Source organism: Salmo trutta, chromosome 28 (assembly GCF_901001165.1).
Source record: "Salmo trutta chromosome 28, fSalTru1.1, whole genome shotgun sequence".
Classification (NCBI taxonomy): domain Eukaryota; kingdom Metazoa; phylum Chordata; class Actinopteri; order Salmoniformes; family Salmonidae; genus Salmo; species Salmo trutta.
The window spans coordinates 32,056,852-32,075,097 of record NC_042984.1 but is presented as its reverse complement, the minus strand read 5'-3'; the positions used below and the strand labels follow the sequence as shown (position 1 = coordinate 32,075,097).

The window sequence follows — 18,246 nt, the reverse complement described above, 5'->3', positions numbered from 1 at the left end:
TTCTCGCATGGAATAGAACAAGAATAGACTGACGAGTTTCAGAAGAAAGTTTTGTTTCTGGGCAATTTGAGCCTGTAATCAAACCCACAAATGCTGATGCTCCAGATACTCAACTGGTCTAAAGAAGGCCAGTTTTATTGCTTCTTTAATCATAACAAAAATGTTCAGCTGTGTTAACATAATTGCCAAAAGGGTTTTCTAATGATCAATTAGCTTTTTAAAATGATAAACTTGGATTAGCTAACACAACGTGCCATTGGAACACTGGAGTGATGGTTGCTGATAATTGGCCTCTGTACGCCTATGTCGATATTCCATAAAAAATCTGCCGTTTCCAGCTACAATAGTCATTAACAATGTCTACACTGTATTACTGATCAAGTTGATATTATTTCAATGGACAAAAAATGTGCTTTTCTTTCAAAAACAAGGACATTTCTAAGTGACCCCAAACTTTTGATTGGTTGATGTGTGTTTCTTATAAATAAATTATTCACAGTGGCAATTTTAGATGTATAGAAGTCCCTCAAAATGAACCACATGATACTCACACGATCCACTAGGGAGCAGCGGAGACATCGGAAAACAACCACCAGTGGTGATGAAACGGCATCATTCACTGACAACTGTCACTGTAAATGTTGTCCTGGCGTTACGAGATTAGACTTCGATTAAACTTAATTAATTGAACACGTCTTTCAGTGGCTGAGCCTCCAGGGGACTGTGAGCCAGAGGGAAATAGCAGTCAAAATACAGAGGAAGAGGAGGAGGCGCAGCCTGGTGCCTATGCCTCTGAGGAGGTCCAGGAGGAAGGAGAAAAGACGGAGAGGCATGAAGAGGAAATACCTCGAGGAACCACACCACCTCCAGTAGCGGCCAAACCGGTGATGCCACAGATGAGCAGTGGCGATGGTAAGAAGGCTAGTTAAGTGTACCAGGGTTGGGGTCAATTCGAATTGAAGAGTCCATTCAGGAAGTGAACAGACATTCCGATTCCAAGTTTTCCTTAATGAAAGGCATTGAGAAAATGTGGAATCGGAATTTTAGTTTACTTGATGAATTCATTGATTTGAAATGGAATTGACCCACAACCTGGTGGAGTGTACTAAGAGGGGACCATAATGCCAAAACACTGCACTGCACACTTTGAGAGGGGTAGTGTGGACCCCACATGTACAAACACACACACTCACAAATGCATACAGTGCCTTCAGTAATTATTCACACCATTTGAATTTTTCCTAATTTTATTGTGTTACATAGATTAAATAGAGATTTTTTTTTGTTTTTGTCACTGGCCTACAGACACAATACCCCATGTCAAAGTGGAATTATGTTTTTCACAAATGAATTAAAAATGAAAAGCTGAAATGTCTTGCATCAATAAGTATTCAACCCTTTTGTTATGGCAAGCCTAAATAGGTTTAGTAGTAGAAAGTGCTTAAGTCCCATAATAAGTTGCATGGACTCACTCTGTGTGCAATGATAGTGTTTAACATGATTTTTGAATGACTACCTCATCTCTGTACCCCACACATACAATTATCTGTAAGGTCCCTCAGTCGAGCAGTGAATTTCAAACACAGATTCAACCACAAAGACCAGGCATGTTTTCCAATGGTTTGCAAAGAAGGGCACCTATTGGTAGATGGGTAAAAAGCAGAGCTTGAAGAATTTTGAAAGGAAAAATTGGCAAATGTTGCACAATCCTCTACAAACTATTAACTCAGGGGTGTGAATACTTATGTAAATGAGATCTGTATTTCATGTTCAATACATTTGCAAACAATTCTAAAAACATGTTTTCACTTTGTCATTATGGGGTATTGTGTGTGTGTAGATGGGTGAGGAAAAAAATGATTTAATCAATTTTGAATTCAGGCTGTAACACAACAAAATGTGGAATAAGTCAAGGTTGTATGAGTACTTTCTGACGGATCATACCTGTACGGCCAACCCGGGGTTCGATCTCACGTTAACAATGACAATTCGTATTCCAAAAACAAGCATACTTCCTACCATTACCTTACCAATGGTTTAGGTTGGCAAAGGTGACACTACTTCAAGTCTCAGGCCAGGTGGCAATGTCACCACATGATGGCTAGTAGCTTATTATCTTTGTAGCTCAGTTGGTAGAGCATGGCGCTTGTAACGCCAAGGTAGTGGGTTCGATTCCTGGGACCACCCATGCATAAAATGGGCTCCCGAATGGCGCAACGGTCTAAGGCACTGCATCTCAGTGCAAGAGGCGTTACTACAGTCCCTAGTTCGAATCCAGGCTGTATCACATCCGGCCGTGATTGGGAGTACCATAGGGCAGCGCACAATTGCCCAGCGTCATCCGGGTTTGGCCGGGGTAGGCCCGTCATTGTAAATAAGAATTTGTTCTTAACAGACTTGCCTAGTTAAATTAAATACAAATGTATGCACGCATGACTGTAAATAACATACAGTTGAAGTCGGAAGTTTACAAACACCTTAGCCAAATACATGTAAACTCAGTTTTTCACAATTCCTGGTAAAAAATTCCCTGTCTTACGTCAGTTAGGATCACCACTTTATTTTAAGAATGTGAAATGTCAGAATAATAGTAGCGAGAATGATTATTTCTGCTTTTATTTCTTTCATCACATTCCCAGTGGGTCAGAAGTGTACATGCACTCAATTAGTATTTGGTAGCATTGCCTTTAAATTGTCTAACTTGGGTCAAACGTTTTGGATAGCCTTCCACAAGCTTCCCACAATAAGTTGGATGAATTTTGGCCCATTCCTCCTGACAGAGTCAGGTTTAGTGGCCTCCTTGCTCGCTCGCACACACTTTTTCAGTTCTGCCCACAAATGTTCTATAGGTTTGAGGTCAGGGCTTTGTGATGGCCACTCAAATACCTTGACTTTGTTGTCCTTAAGCCATTTTGCCACAACTTTGGAAGTATGCTTGGGGTCATTGTCCATTTGGAAGACCCATTTGCGACCAAGCTTTAACTTCCCGACTGATGTCTTGAGATGTTGCTTCAATATATCCACATAATTTTCCTTTCCTCATGATGCCATCTATTTTGTGAAGTGCACCAGTCCCTCCTGCAGCAAAGAACCCCCACAACATGATGCTGCAACTCCCATGTTTCACGGTTGGGATGGTGTTCTTCGGCTTGCAAGCCTCCCCCTTTTTCCTCCATAGATAATGATAGTCATTATGGCCAAAAAGTTATATTTTTGTTTCATCAGACCAGAGGACATTTCTCCAAAAAGTACGATCTTTGTCCCCATGTGCAGTTGCAAACCGTAGTCTGGCTTTTTTAATGGTGGTTTTGGAGCAGTGGCTTCTTCCTTGCTGAGCTTTTCAGGTTATGTCGATATAGGACTCGTTTTACTGTGGATATAGATACTTTTGTACCCGTTTCCTCCAGCATCTTCACAAGGTCCTTTTGCCGTTGTTCTGGGATTGATTTGCACTTTTTGCACCAAAGTACGTTCATCTCTAGGAGACAGAACGCGTCTTCTTCCTGAGCGGTATGACGGCTGCATGGTCCCATGGTGTTTATTTGCATACTATTGTTTGTACAGATGAACGTGGTACCTTCAGGCGTTTGGAAATTGCTCCCAAGGATGAACCAGACTTGTGGAGGTCCACCACTTTTTTTCAGAGGTCTTGGATTTCGTTTGATTTTCCCATGATGTCAAGCAAAGAGGCACTGAGATTGAAGGTAGGCCTTGAAATTCATCCACAGGTATACCTCCAATTGACTCAAATGATGTCAGAAGCATCTAAAGCCATGGCATTATTTACTGGAATTTTCCAAGCTGTTTAAAGGCACAGTCAACTTAGTATGTAAACTTCTGACCCACTGGAATTGTGATTAAGTGAAATAATCTTTTGCTGGAAAAATTACTTGTCATGCACAAAGTAGATGTCCTAACTGACTTGCCAAAACTATAGTTTGTTAACAAGAAATTTGCGGAGTGTTTGAAAAACAAGTTGTAATGACTCCATCCTAAGTGTATGTAAACTTCCGACTTCAACTGTATATTACTACTAGTGCAAACAGCTAACATCTTGTACATAAACAACATATTAAAGGACCACACATCCATACACAAAGAGGATATGGACCACACGCACCCACCACTACTTTAACTAATATCTCTTTGTCTTTCTCTGCCTCTCAGACCCATCCGCTGTGCCCTCACACTTGGTCAACTCTTTCCTGCCTAAAGAGCCGCCTAGGACTCCCGAGAGCCTGGCCCCCATGGTGGCCCTGCGAGGGCCCGTCTCCAACCCCTCAGGGTCTCCTCACCTCGCCAATATTATGCACCTTCCCATGCCCCCTAGCTGTATCATGGAGGAGCTACAACGAGCCTTTGCCTCAAAGGCGAACCGTCAGGAAAGGTGAGCAGCACAGCAAATTCACTGCAAACAGACACATAACCTCACCATTATGTGACGGGGAGTTCATGTTGTCTCTCATGTTCTGGAACTTAAAGCCTGTAGGTATAAGGCTTTATAACTTGTTATAAGCATGTATGAGCCTTTTATAATGTCTTATAATAAGGCTTATATTATATGTCTCTCTATGTATACATGCTCATGGCAAGTCTTACAATGCATTATAATTGGATAATAATGCATTATACCTGCAGGTTAAGTAAAGCGTTATTTAATCCCTCATTGATGTTATAGCTGATTTCAGCGTACATCCGCCATGTTGCATGTTCACTCCCCCATTGAAGAATCCAGTGTTCACTCCTATGGTATGTTCATCTAAATGCTCACCCACTGTCTCCATGTTAACTCCTACCTGTATGTTACCTTTCAAATGGACCTGCACCGCCATGCTCACCCATCCATAAACCCCCTCTTGTGCTGTTAACCCCCGTGCTGTTAACCCCCATGCTCCCTCCTCCCTCCCGTGTTCCCTCAGTGTGCATGGGCCTGCTGAGCCGGGCTCAACCCCTTGGCGGCGCTCTGATGGGCGAATCTCTCGCTCCTCCAGCTCGGAGAATCCATCGGTGGCGAGCGGCGGCGTTGTCGACTGGCTACACCAAGCAGAGAGGAAGAAGGAGGCGGAAGAGAACAAGGAGAACGTGCGGCTGGACCAGTGCTTCTCCGACGCCTCGGGCCTCCCCCACGATCAGGACGACTGGAACGACTCTGTCATCTCTGGTGGGTCTTTTCTTAAAGGAAAGATTGCATACAACGACATCCACCAAATAAACAACATATTAATTATATCCCCCTTCCCAAGCGATATATAACAATTCAAAAATAGACTTTCATTTTCAAACATTCTAACTCCTGGGCTCAACATCGGGGGGAAAACAGACGATGGGTTGAAACGGTTGAACAGCGGTTACAGTAATTTTAAGACATTGTTTTTGGGCATTATGGACTCTCCTAAACTTGAGACCTGCAAGTGATTTATGAGGTTTGAGTTGAATGTGCACATTTTAGGTTAGGTTTCTGCCTTGTGTGTGTATGTAGGTACACTACCTCGCAGGCTAAGGAAAGAGCTCTTGGCGGTGAAGCTTCGGAATCGACCCAGCAAAGAGGAGCTGGAAGACCGGAATATCTTCCCAGCGCGGACCGAACAGGAACGTCAGGAAATACGCCAGCAGATTGAGATGAAACTCACCAAGTAAGTGGTGTCATCTTCACCCACCCCTTTCTCAATTCATCTTCCCTTAATTCCTCACTTCCTCTTGCTCCTTATCAAAAGGCGCTGGAGAAGAAGGTCCAAGGAACGGGACCTTGGACCTTCTCCAATATGGTTGGGAATCACGCAAGAAGATAGGATTCAAGGAATACTGGAATTGGTAAAAAGCCCACCTAGATCACATCCAGATCTACTGCAAGGACCCCCTTAATTTTCAACATATTTCCTACCCCGTGCCCTCAAACTCAACTCTGGACCTTGAAGCCAGTTCCACTGCTTGTTTTCATTGTTCCCCTCTAATCAGGGACTGATTTAGACATGGCACATCAGATGGGTGCAATTCATTATCAGGTAGAAGAGAAAACCAGCAGGCTCTGGACCTCGTAGGGTAAGAGTTGAATACCCCTGCTATAGTGGATGGATGCAGACCTGGGTTCAAATACTATTTTAAATCTTTCAAATACCTGTCAGATGGGAAGGGTTTGCAGTTTCGGAACTATTCTACTGGTCCATTTTTAGCACAGATAAAGTATCTGAAATGATTTAAAATAGTACTATTATACTGGCACATTAAGCACAGAAGGTATTTGAAATTATTTCAAATAGTACTTGAACCCGGGTCTGGATGGACAACATGAACCTGAAGGCTCTTTTGGGACATAAGACAACACTATTGATTGTGTATAAAATGTCAACATAAATACAGATAGAAATCTGTGAATGTCCACGAGAGAAGAGAGTCTGAACAGTGATAGAAGAGGATGAAACTATAAGCTTACTGGTAGTGGTAATGTTGGAGTAGGTGGGGGGTTTAGAGTGGAGGTGAGAAAGACAATCTGATCGAGGAGAATTATCCTCTTGCCTTGCATTGACTTGATTTGCGTCGCCCAGTTAATCTGGCATTGTTCTGTACATTCTTTGGAATCAACGCTTGGACTTGGCCAATCCTAAATAGTCGCTCTATTGTGTTGGAGGGATTTTAAAGCAGCCAAGTGCTAAACCTGCTGATTGACCAAATCAAGCTTTTGACAAAACCAATCCTTAGTTGAGGGAGTGAGATGAATAATTACACTGAGTGGTTTCATGGCCAATTGGAGTAAAATCCTGCAAACTCTAAACTTCATTTTTGACGTGGGTTATACAAGTAGAATGTGGCGCACTGTGATAAAATACCCAGATTCCTTCTCAAGAAAAACTATTTATGATTTCAAGAATGCTACTGGAGGGTTAGAGATAAGAAATCAGGAATCGTGCATTACCATTTTTCTATTGACTCCTTTTTGTTGGTGTACTGTTTAGTTGTACTGTCCATACCATTTCACACAAGACGTTCAATCACAGGAAGATATTAGAATTTGAACACAACCTCCAGTAACAGTCTTCGCTATGTACAGACCAGGGGGGCACTGTAGATATTAGCATATGGACACGAGACTTCCAGAATAGTAATGGAACAAAACGCTCCCCTAAACCAACAGTACTTTTACTGCACTGTTTCACATTAGTGGAAAACAACAGTTCGGTATGAGTACAGAATGTGAAGGCATTTCAGGACTATTCCTTCACACCAATGTGTTTTGTAACCAGCCACATTTTAATTTTTTTAGATCTTTATTTTAACAGGGAAAACATATTGAGGCCTAGGTCTCTTTTTATAAATGTGCCCTGTAATAACTCAGTCGAGTGATACTCACCTTCGAGAAAGCGATTTAACAGTCGGAGACTCCCAGGAAAACAATCGACCTCAGGCTATTTTTAGTTCCGCTCAAACTAACAGGATACTCAAATTGTAATTTTGTCACAGGACAACAAGAGAATGTATTCACTACCAGCTGCAAACAAACACTTTATGTAAAAGGCCACGTCAGAGCAGCAGTGGCAGCATGACTTGTAAGAGGCTTGCATAAGAGCCCCAGGGTCAGGCAGTGTGCTCTGTGAAGACGGAATTCCTCTTGCATGGGAGTGAGATGTGGAGCTGTCTGAGGAAGGTCGCATTGAGGTCGCCATTGTAGGCTTGTCACACAAAAGAGCATAGATGCAAAAACTAACATCAAACATAATCATTTGTGGTATGATTTCATTGAGAGGGGTGCACACAATGCAATTGCGAGTTGTATTTGGAACTGAATAATATGCCTTCCATTCTATTTGAAATATGATAGTTATTTTGCTCACTGCTCAATGGTCTCTGCCATTTTGTGTAAAGAACTGCATCCCAATCGGGATCTTGGAAACCAACTGTGTGTCCTATAGGCTATGTGTACTGAATTAGACCCCATTTGAGATGAACTGGTAAACATATTTCAGGGGGACCACTATACCTCTAACATTTCTCCCCCTAAATGTCAGGGTTTTGACCGTTGAATTAAGCCTGGTTTATGATGTGATTTTGAAACTAAAATCTGCACACACAGTGGGCCTCCAGGACCACGAGTTGGAGACCTGTGTGAACACTGTGGAAGAGAACTCACAGGAGCATAGGGCACCACCCAAGCAGTCGGTCCCAATTTGTTCCCTACATCTTCCCCTAGGCCCTCTGATCTGAGGCCTACAGATCAGAGATTTTCACATCTGTACAGTGGAAGCGATGTGATGGAAGCACCACTACATTGCTCCTACCTATCCAGACCCTTCAGATCAGCAAACATTGAAGGGTTAGGACCAAGGGGTAGCGGTAGGGAGTGATTTCGGACCGGCTGTAGGGACTCTTATCTCAGTATACTATCATTTGTGCTCTCATCGTCTAGTCAGTTAGGGCTGTGGCGGTCAGTTAGGGCTGTGGCGGTCAGTTAGGGCTGTGGCGGTCACAAGTTTTGTCAGCCGCTGATTGTCAAGCAAATAACTGTCGGTCTCACGGTAATTGACTGGTATTAACAAACACATTTAGCATCTCCTGGCTTCCACTACAAGCCACTGATGTTGACCTTTCAAAAAGTCTAATAAATCCATGTAATATAGCCTACACCTACACAATAAATCCATTATTTATTTTAGACGGGTCTAAAGAAGCATGAGATGAAGAAAATGTAGTCTATTTCAGAAGAACAGAATAGCATGCTATACCAAATGGCTGTGGGCTACAAGTTCATTTAGCAGACGAGATTTTCTTAGAATTCCGTGGCATTATTTTATAGTATGACGAATTTAATAAATCTGAATAAAATGGGAAGGATATTTTCTCCAAACGATTTGAGGGAGTGCGCACGTGGCTATTCTGTGTTGAGTGGTTAACAAAGAAATAGGTACTCCTTTATGCTTAATTTTTGAGTTATTAATGTAACTTTAGTTGTTCTACAATCATTGGGCGATATGTTTTGAATTTTAATACATTGTTAGGCTGCATGTTGCGACTCTAATGAAAAAAGTTGCATGAAAGGCATGAGCTCTGCTTAGTTTTTTTTGTGCAGGCTGTAATGCTACATCAGTCACAATTTGACAAGCACTTGATAATGCCTAGAATTTCACGGCGGCATCCCCTTTGTGTGGCCATAATGCACCCTAAAAAAATCCATGCCTTTTCAGGCCAGTGGCCGTTGTGCCCTTCACGCTCCATCATGTCCATCGGGTCTTTCTCACAGGCTACAAGTGAAGACGGCAGGTGTGGGGCGGCAGGTAGCCTAGTGGTTAGAGCGTTGGACTAGTAACCGAAAGGTTGATCGAATCCCTAAGCTGACAAGGTAAAAATCTGTCGTTTTGCCCCTGAACAAGGCAGTTAACCCACTGTTCCTAGGCCGTCATTGAAAATAAGAATTTGTTCTTAACTGACTTAACTAGTTAAATAAAGGTAAAATAAAAAAAGACATCAGGGACACAACTGTGCACGTCCTTATCCAATTCCGAGGTGCATATTGAAGATATTGGAAGAACTGTCCACATTTACGTTTCATCAGCCAACAAGATGAGTTGGCTTAACGTACAGCAAAAGCATTAGCCTATGTCAATCTACTATTCCCCATAGTACAAAGGCCGATGTATTCTATTCTGTGCGAGAATAAATAAATATTCTAAACTAGCTTAAAATGGTCTGGGACAGTTGTGGGATGCGATAGATCCCAAATTAATACAACCACTAGCATCAAAAAAAAATATATGTACGCAACAGATCAGAACATTTAGCTTAAAATGTTGATAAACTATTAGGCTATATTATTCACCTTAAGCGCCCCAATGCGCATAAGGTAGCAGGCTATAAGCGCAAATGTTCCATTAGCGGAAAACATTTAGAATGGACAATTATCATGCACCTGTATCAAAACGGGCAGCTGGAAAAATTCATGTCATCTATGCACTTAAATAGCGAATGGATGATGCGTTTCCCCGTGGTTTATTTTCATGCCAGCCAGGTAGGCTATACTCCTGTTGTAAATATAAGCAATGTGCTTAATATTAGGAAAGTTGAAAAATAAACATAGTAGGTGTCACACCTGTTCCCGCTCCCCCGCTCCCCAGCATTACACACTCCTGCCACCATCATTACGCACACATGCATTCCCCCCAATCACGCGCATCAGCAATTATTGGACTCACCTGGACTCAATTATCTCTGTCATTACCTCCCCTATCTCTGTCTGATTCCCCGCTATGTTCCCTGCTTCTGCATTAATTGTCGTTTGCCGTTTTGTACCCGTGTGCTGACGCTGTTCTTGTCTTGGTCGGTTTCCTGATTAAATGTTGACACCCCGTACCTGCTTCTCATCTCCGGTGTCGGTCCTTACAATAGATCTAGCCTAAGGAAAGCTGATCCTCCTCTTTTTAGTAGAGGCCATCACTCTGTTTTCTTGCGCAATTGCATAGCCTATTGAAATGTTGCACAACATGACCTCATGGGCTCTCATGAAGTGTTTGATTAGATTGTCTAACACATTTGCATTGATGTCAGTGATTAGAGGGACAATAGAGTGATGAGTACCAGGCAGTTAGCAGGTTTGGTAGGCTACTAATGACCATCAGCAGCATCAGAACTTGGAGAAGCCTAATTATAGGACTAAACGGTCACGTGGAATTTGACTGCCTTTGACTGTCGGTATGGCAGTAATTTCGTCATCTCAAAAGCCCTAGTCACAGTTACCTCCATACAAAACAGAGACCACATGAAAAGGTCCACTGCAAATATTGAGACTTGTAAACATTTTGATTCGCACACTAGAATAGAAATTTATTTGAGCTGCTTATTCCTTTACGTGGTAACACTAGTAGTATACAGTGCATTCGGAAAGTGTTCTGACCCCTTCCCCTTTTTCCATATTTTGTTACATTACAGCCTTATTCTAAGATTGATTAAATAAAAAAATGTCCTCATCAATCTACAAACAATACCCCATAATTACAAAGCGAAAACCGTTTTTTTTGTTGATAAAATTGATTAAAAATAAAAAAACATACCTTATTACGTAAGTATTCAGACCCTTTGCTATGAGACTTGAAATTAAGCTCATGTGCATCCTGTTTCTATTGATCATCCTTGCAACTTGATTGGAGTCCACCTGTGGTAAATTCAATTGATTGGACATAATTTGGAAAGGCACACAGTTGTCAGTGCAAAAACCAAGCCATGAGGTCGAAGGAATTATCCGTAGAGCTCCGAGACAGGATTGTGTCGAGGCACAGATCTGGGGAAGAGTACCAAAAGAATTCTGCAGCACTGAAGGTCCCCAAGAACACAGTGGCCTCATCATTCTTAAATGGAAGTTTGGAACCACCAAGACTTTTCATAGAGCTGGCCGCCCAGGCAAACTGAGCAATCGAGGGAGAAGGGCCTTGGTCAGGGAGGTGACCAAGAACCCGATGGTCACTCTGACAGAGCTCCTCTGTGGAGATCGGAGAACCTTCCAGAAGGACAACCATCTCTGCAGCACTCCACCAGACGGAAGCCAAACAGGATTCTCTGGTCTGATGAAACCAAGATCGAACAGCTCTGGAGAGACCTGAAAATAGCTGTGCAGCAAGCCTCCCCATCTAACCTGACAGAGCTTGAGAGGATCTACAGAGAAGAATGGGAGAAACTCCCCAAGTGCAGGTGTGCCAAGCTTGTAGCGTCATACCCAAGTATACTCGAGGCTGCCAATGGTGCTTCAACAAAGTACTGAGTAAAGGGTCTGAATACTTATTTAAATGTAAAATGTTTAATACATTTGCAAAAATGTCATTATGGGGTATTGTGTGTTGATTGATGGGAAAAAAATAATTCAATACATTTTAGAATAAGGCTAACGTAACAAAATGTGTAAAAAGTCAAGGGGTCTGCACTGTATGTGCCAGTTTGCTGTGTATGCTCCATATGTTGGTGACACTGCACTTTTTTAGAGAAGGGAAAGCCCAACTATATTTAGCCCTGAAGATGGCGGAGAAGATGGAAGCTTAGCAGAGCAGTAAAGCATATTTCCCCAGAGTACCCTTACTGAAAGGCAAAAACAGTCCATCACTCCCGGCTTAGATCTCCCTAACGGCTCCTAGTTTAGATTTAATTTTAAAAAAATCCTAGCTTCTCCAGATGAGAGAAACTGCCAGTTGTGTTGCGGTGGGAGCAGAAAAACATATGCTGTCCTAGCTTATCACTGGGATAATGACACATTCTGTCCGTTATCACAGTGTGAAATAACCTTTCTATCAATAGTGCTCTCTGCCATCCACTGCTGCGGCGGCGCTACGGCAGGGCTATTCTTAGCTCCAATACTATTGAATAATGCATCCCGGTGCACTTCTCTGTATCTCTCTCTTTTTCTGTCTCTGTCTCTCTCTCTCTCTGTCTCTGTGTGTGTTGAGGAGAAATGGTGGGGAAGTGCAATATACAGTAGGCCAGAATGCAGATTTTTTATTTTTATTTTGAAGGAGAGTGGAATTCCAAACTCATTCCTATTTTTATGACAGGCTGGGAGACAAAATATAGGGAGCAGAAATGAGTAGCGTTTATGCCGGGATAGAACCGGGATCCACGCTGCAGGGGAATCAGGCCTATATGGTTACAGAAGCGAGAGTGTTACACGCTTGACCAGACTCCAGGCCATCAAAAGATGTTTTGCGGAGAGCTGGGTTACTGTGACTGCTCACTGCAGTCTGGCTGCCTTCTTTTGGCCGTCAATTTGTGGTTGAAGGATAAAAGAGACCTAATGCCTGCTTTAACTGCCTACTCAAAGTTGACTTTCCTTTTCTTTCCGGGCACGACTAGCAGGGCTTTATATTTATCCTAGTATTGTTTTATAGGCTATATGTTATAGTACTAAGGATTCAATCCAAACGGGTTACAGAACAGCGCACTACGGACCTTTTTAATGGTAATTTACGCTTCAGTGCGTAAATGAATGCGATCTCTGTGAGTGTTTGGAAAAAATGCCTTTAAAAGGGGTCATCACTAGTCATAAACCCACCTATTTCTACAATCTGATCTTCTTAATCTTTATTTTTACGGTATAGCCAATTTTGACTGTGGCTTATCTAATGGGAACCTTTTAAAAGGAACATTGGCGGCTGTGTAGTAGGCACTAGTTAAAGGTAATTTAGGCTTAAGCCAACATGCGCAGCATTTACCATGCGATCATCTGTGAAAAATGCCCAATTGAATCCAGGCCACAGTGTTTGCAAACTCGTGCTGACACAAATTCTGTGAGTCATTGTAGGACAGTGGGTAGGCTACCTTATACACCTGCAGAATATACTGTGCATTCATCTCATGTTCTGTGTTCATGAAAAACAGAATTTCTAAACTGTATTGTATTTTAGACAGCTGTCCTTCGGTCAATATAGGCCTATGTAATTATAGGGTAGGAAACATCAAAACATTAATATTTGTATGAGCCCTCTGTCTCTTGACTTTACCTTTCCAAATCCCCCAAGTTAAGATATTATTTGTTGCCAAGAAAAGTAAACGTTGTAATCTACACATACACACAGCTATGATTAGGCAGGCCTACACTGCAACATAATACCCACTGGTGGGTTGCTGAGGTGTACTGTAGTAAGGGTTCCCCGGGAAGAATCCATTGTATTAGATTTCCATGAGAAACGTGTTGCTAAGCAACCCATCGACCAGGTCAATATCATGGTGATATAGCATCCATTGGGGCTTTGAGAGTGATTCTCCATTTCATCTTTTGAAAATGTTATGCAACCACATCTGTTGGAATGCCTTTCTCATTCACTCGCACTGGACTGGCAGATGTGGTATATAGATGGTGGCTCTTGTGTTGTGAAGGGCTTTTTTTGGTGATTGGAAAGTAGACCATGTTCAAAAATAAATGTCTTAGACAAAACAAGCTTCAAATGAAGTGGGAAGATCTGACACTAGGTTGTGTATCCGTGACAAAACTTTACATAAATTAATGTAGGCTACAATACAATTTATTGAATAAATAGTAGCCCTAGATGTTAAACAGGCACTTTGTAACTTGTGCATTCTGAGCATGATCTCTAAAAATACACATAACATGAGCTAATATTTTTCCTTGGAAAATGTATCTATCGGACAAAGGGAAACATATCAAATTAATTAATTATTCTGCAGTTATTACTAGTCGCAAGTCTAAGATTTCCTGCTGTTTTAAATGTAATTTCAATTATTGATATACCTATTGATTCTCATAAATGTATTACTCCAGTAGGCCTGTAAATGTATAAATGCACAACTGACTTAGCCTACCTCATAACCCAAACTCAATAATGTAGCATATAGGTTTCATAACCTACATTTCATCATCTTGTAATGATCCTATTAAACACGTTTGTCATTTTCTTGAATACAATAATGCATTGCATTATTAGCATTCTCCATTAGAATACTTTGCTTATAAATGTTAAGGTTCCAGCACCTTCATCATCTTTTCAGAGGGAGTGAGCAGCAAGTGGCGAGGTCAACGCGTGCGGCTTCAGGGTGTGTGACCTGACTTTGGTCCTCACTTAAAGCGTTGGACTTTAAAAGGTTTGAAGGTGGCCTGGGGCAAGGCGTGCTGTGCCCTCTGTCTTGATACCTTCATCTTTCGGGCGGTGGGTTTGACCCATACTGTGTGGAGCTGACCCCTATCTATTATTGATATTGAAGTCTTTGAAATGTTCCCTTGCACAGGTGACTCCAAAGTCAGCGCCATTTTGGTTTATGTGGATTGTTTGAAGCTTTGATAGTGAGGTATAAGCAAACATGAATTAGTCATTATTTTCTATTGTATGAGCCTGTATAATCTTATTAATATGCAATCATTATTAAATAAAATAATAATTGGATTGTTTAATTACCAGTTTGAGATATAGATGTGTAGCTACCAATGTCAGAAGTACATTTTGATAGGCGAGTCAAGATAGTAAATAAAGGGTAATTGTAACCTATTTTACTGTAGGTAAAAAAAATATATGTATGCGTGTGTGTGTGTACAAAAGAAGCAGCTTTGTGAAAATGAGAAGTGTAATTGTCTGAATAGCAATGGGGGATACCTTAAGTGGAAATCTCGTATGCACATCCTCCTGACAACAAATTATGCATGCAGTCGGAAAAAGGAGGCAGGCTCTCCTGAGTAGCACATCACGACCCAGTTCAAAAAGGGTGCTGCGTGTGTGTGTCGCGTAGACTGCAAGGGATGACAGTGAAGCGAGCAGCTGCACAGGCAACAGCAGATGACAGTAGAGCTAGTGTTTGTTCCCAGTCTCTCTTTTATTTCAAGATTTGAGACAATAGTATAAGGCAGCCAGAGCTCAACAGTAGTATAACGGAAAATACAAGAAATTGCACGTCTGTGGGTATTCCAGATGTGGGGAGTGTCTCTACCAAAGCATCATAGTCGGGGTCTAGACGCGAGATGGAAAGACAGGGAGTTCCCCAATAGAACAACTACACTGAGAAGAATTGATCCGGCGGACTTGGTTTAAAAGTTACTTCTTGGATGTTGACGAAGCTTGAATCGAAAATGGTTCAGAATGTGGTTCTGGTGTTTTTTCGCAGGAGACTCAGCCAGAGACCAAATGTGGAAGAGTTGGAGAGTCGGAATATCCTAAAACGTGAGTTGTAAAATTATTTTAATATCTGCTCTTTTTATATATATATATTTTCATTAAGCTATGTGAAATTCATGCACAATTTCTGAATAAATCTACCAAGGTAGACAATAGGCCTACATAAATGTATTATGATAAATACATTCACTCATGTAAAATTCAGGAGACGAGTGGAACAGATGAGCGCAGTCTTCCAACATACATAACCCAACTTGATGTTAGCCAAAATGTTGGTGATGGCATTCTCAGGAGGCCATTTTATTAGGATCTGAATCTGACCCTCAGTGGAACAAGATTTCCACTCCTGTAAGGAATTATCTTTTAAACTTTCAAATATATCCCCATGGATTAGACTTCATTCGTAATGTCTGAAGCCTAATCTGTGTCTCTACAGTCACAGTGTGGAACACAGTGGGACACTCTTTCACCAGTAGATAAGGTTTAGGGTCAAACAGTGACTTCACTGTTATGTGGATTAGAGGGAAAACAGTGATGAAAACGAATTATTTTCTTCTCCTTGGTTTAGAGAGAAATGACCAGACGGAACAAGAAGAGAGGAGGGAGATCAAACAGCGGCTCAACAGAAAGGTATGTTACACCATTATTATACTAATTAATTACTCTATTATTAGTGTAATAATACAATATTACAGAAATGCAACCTGCTGACATCCGATTTATTTCTTCTGACTAGTACTTGTTCTGTTTGTATATTTTGTGTTAATCTCATACTGTGCACTATATAAATATTTATTTTGCTCTGGATAAGAACATATAAATATGTACATTTGTCCAAAAAGACCTTGTATGGCAAAATCGTTACTTTTCTGAGAACAGCATTTTGATGCAAAATTTGGCCAGCTAATGTAATCCTTATTCAACCAAACACGTGCCTGTCAAATGACTGTACTCATTCATACCAATGCCTCTCTGTTCCCATTGTGTATTTCAGCTCAATCAGCGGCCCACAGTTGACGAGCTACGGGACCGAAAGATTCTCATCCGTTTCAGTGACTATGTAGAGGTGGCCAAAGCTCAGGATTACGACCGAAGAGCAGACAAGCCCTGGACCAGGCTCTCTGCAGCCGATAAGGTGTGTGTGCGTGTCAGCGGTGTCAAAAACAAGGAACCCTCCTGCAGCATCACTTCCATTTCACATTCCACACAAAATTTACCACTTAAAGTGACTGGCACATACCCTTATCAGAGCATGCTGTGATGTAGGGCCTATTTATTAAAGGCCTAAAAGCATTGAGTTCTGGAACTGTGAAAACATACTGTTGTCCTTGCTACCACCTCCATAGCGCCAGCATGTCTCACTGTTATGGCTAAGACCTTGTCGTATTTTTTTTGTTTACTACCCTCTCGAGCTACGTGACAATTTTCTTGGTCCGTGGGTCGATGTGCGATGTCCGTCTCCGCTTAAAGGATGCTCTCTAGTCTAACGCTCATTTTATTCCTCCACAGGCGGCTATCCGAAAGGAGTTGAACGAATTCAAAAGCACCGAGATGGAGGTGCACGCCTCGAGCAAGCACCTCACAAGGTAAGTGGGTGTGTTTGCTTCTATTCTCTGCTGCAGCTGCCTCTATTTTTAGCTCCCCAGAAAAGGTCCACAGAGCTAAAGATCGATGTGCATGCTTAAAAGGGGGAGGAGGGGAGTCCTTGCTTACCATCCCGGGGGGCCTGATATTGGCAAGAGAAATGACAAATGCTGTCTGTCCCCAATTACGCATGTGTGGTAAACGAAGATCCTCCAGTCAATTTGTGAGTGACCTAGGGAGACAGCGGCCCCACTCACCCGGCACACAAAGCTGTGCTAAAAATAGCCCAAGATTGATGAATAGCTGTAATCATAACTGGAGTGATTACAAAGGCACCTTCTGTGCTCACGATCCCCCCCCCCTCACTCTTTCACCTCCCTCTCCTTTTGTAGGTTCCACAGGCCGTGAATACGAAGGGGAGTTTCTTCCGTGAAGAAATAATGCTGAGCCTAGAATTTTCGGTTGCTGCGTCGGTGGCGGTTAGAAACTGCCGGAGCCCGGAGGACATTCTTCCAGAGCCCATTCCTTTGTCTGCAGGGTGTCTTCAATTCCTCCAGCACGCCCCTAGGTTTCATCGAGGGGAGGTGGAGAGACGGTGATGTTTGGGGGTGTGGCAGTGAATCCCGGAGGCTGTGTCTCCAACGTGGGAGCTGACTGGAGGAAGAAGACTAAAGACAGAACCTCGAACTCGGACTCCGTCTACCTGCCCGTCGGTTAAGATGGAGCTGAGGGAAGAACTATGCCTGTGTGTGCGTGTTTTTTCAAACTGACTCCTTTGAGGTGGCGAATACGTACAGGGAAGATGATGTTGTGCATGTGACCAGCTTCACCTTTTTTTTTGAATAACGTGTCACTTGAGGGGGGGGGGGGGGGGGGGAGGAGGAGACTGTGTGGTCGGTTGTGGGTGAATTTCGTACCAACTGTATATATGTCAATCTGAACCGGACTGTCAATGTCTTCACTCAAAAGAGAGAACCTTTGTAAGCACTACTTGTCTTCAAAATACAAGGTCTTCAAAAAAAATTGTATGCATCTTATTTTTGGTAATCAGCATTTTTTTAAGTATTAATAAACAGAT

General features: G+C 42.1%; 1 protein-coding gene across 2 annotated transcripts in view; it reads left to right on the top strand.

Annotated features, from left to right (window-relative positions):
* LOC115166027 (phosphatase and actin regulator 3) overlaps positions 1-18,035 on the top strand; it is a 54,237-nt gene extending 36,202 nt beyond the window's left edge. The window contains exons 4-12 of one of the 2 annotated variants that reach the window (XM_029719649.1): positions 703-912; positions 4,168-4,387; positions 4,992-5,161; positions 5,480-5,633; positions 15,574-15,629; positions 16,153-16,214; positions 16,579-16,719; positions 17,094-17,170; positions 17,561-18,035. In XM_029719649.1, coding sequence (XP_029575509.1) covers positions 703-912; positions 4,168-4,387; positions 4,992-5,161; positions 5,480-5,633; positions 15,574-15,629; positions 16,153-16,214; positions 16,579-16,719; positions 17,094-17,170; positions 17,561-17,576 — 1,106 coding nt within the window. In that variant the 3' untranslated portion in view covers positions 17,577-18,035. Of the gene's footprint in view, positions 1-702; positions 913-4,167; positions 4,388-4,919; positions 5,162-5,479; positions 5,634-15,573; positions 15,630-16,152; positions 16,215-16,578; positions 16,720-17,093; positions 17,171-17,560 lie in introns of both variants that reach the window. The other variant, XM_029719648.1, reaches the window with a different exon arrangement.
* The last annotated feature ends 211 nt before the right edge of the window (positions 18,036-18,246 follow it).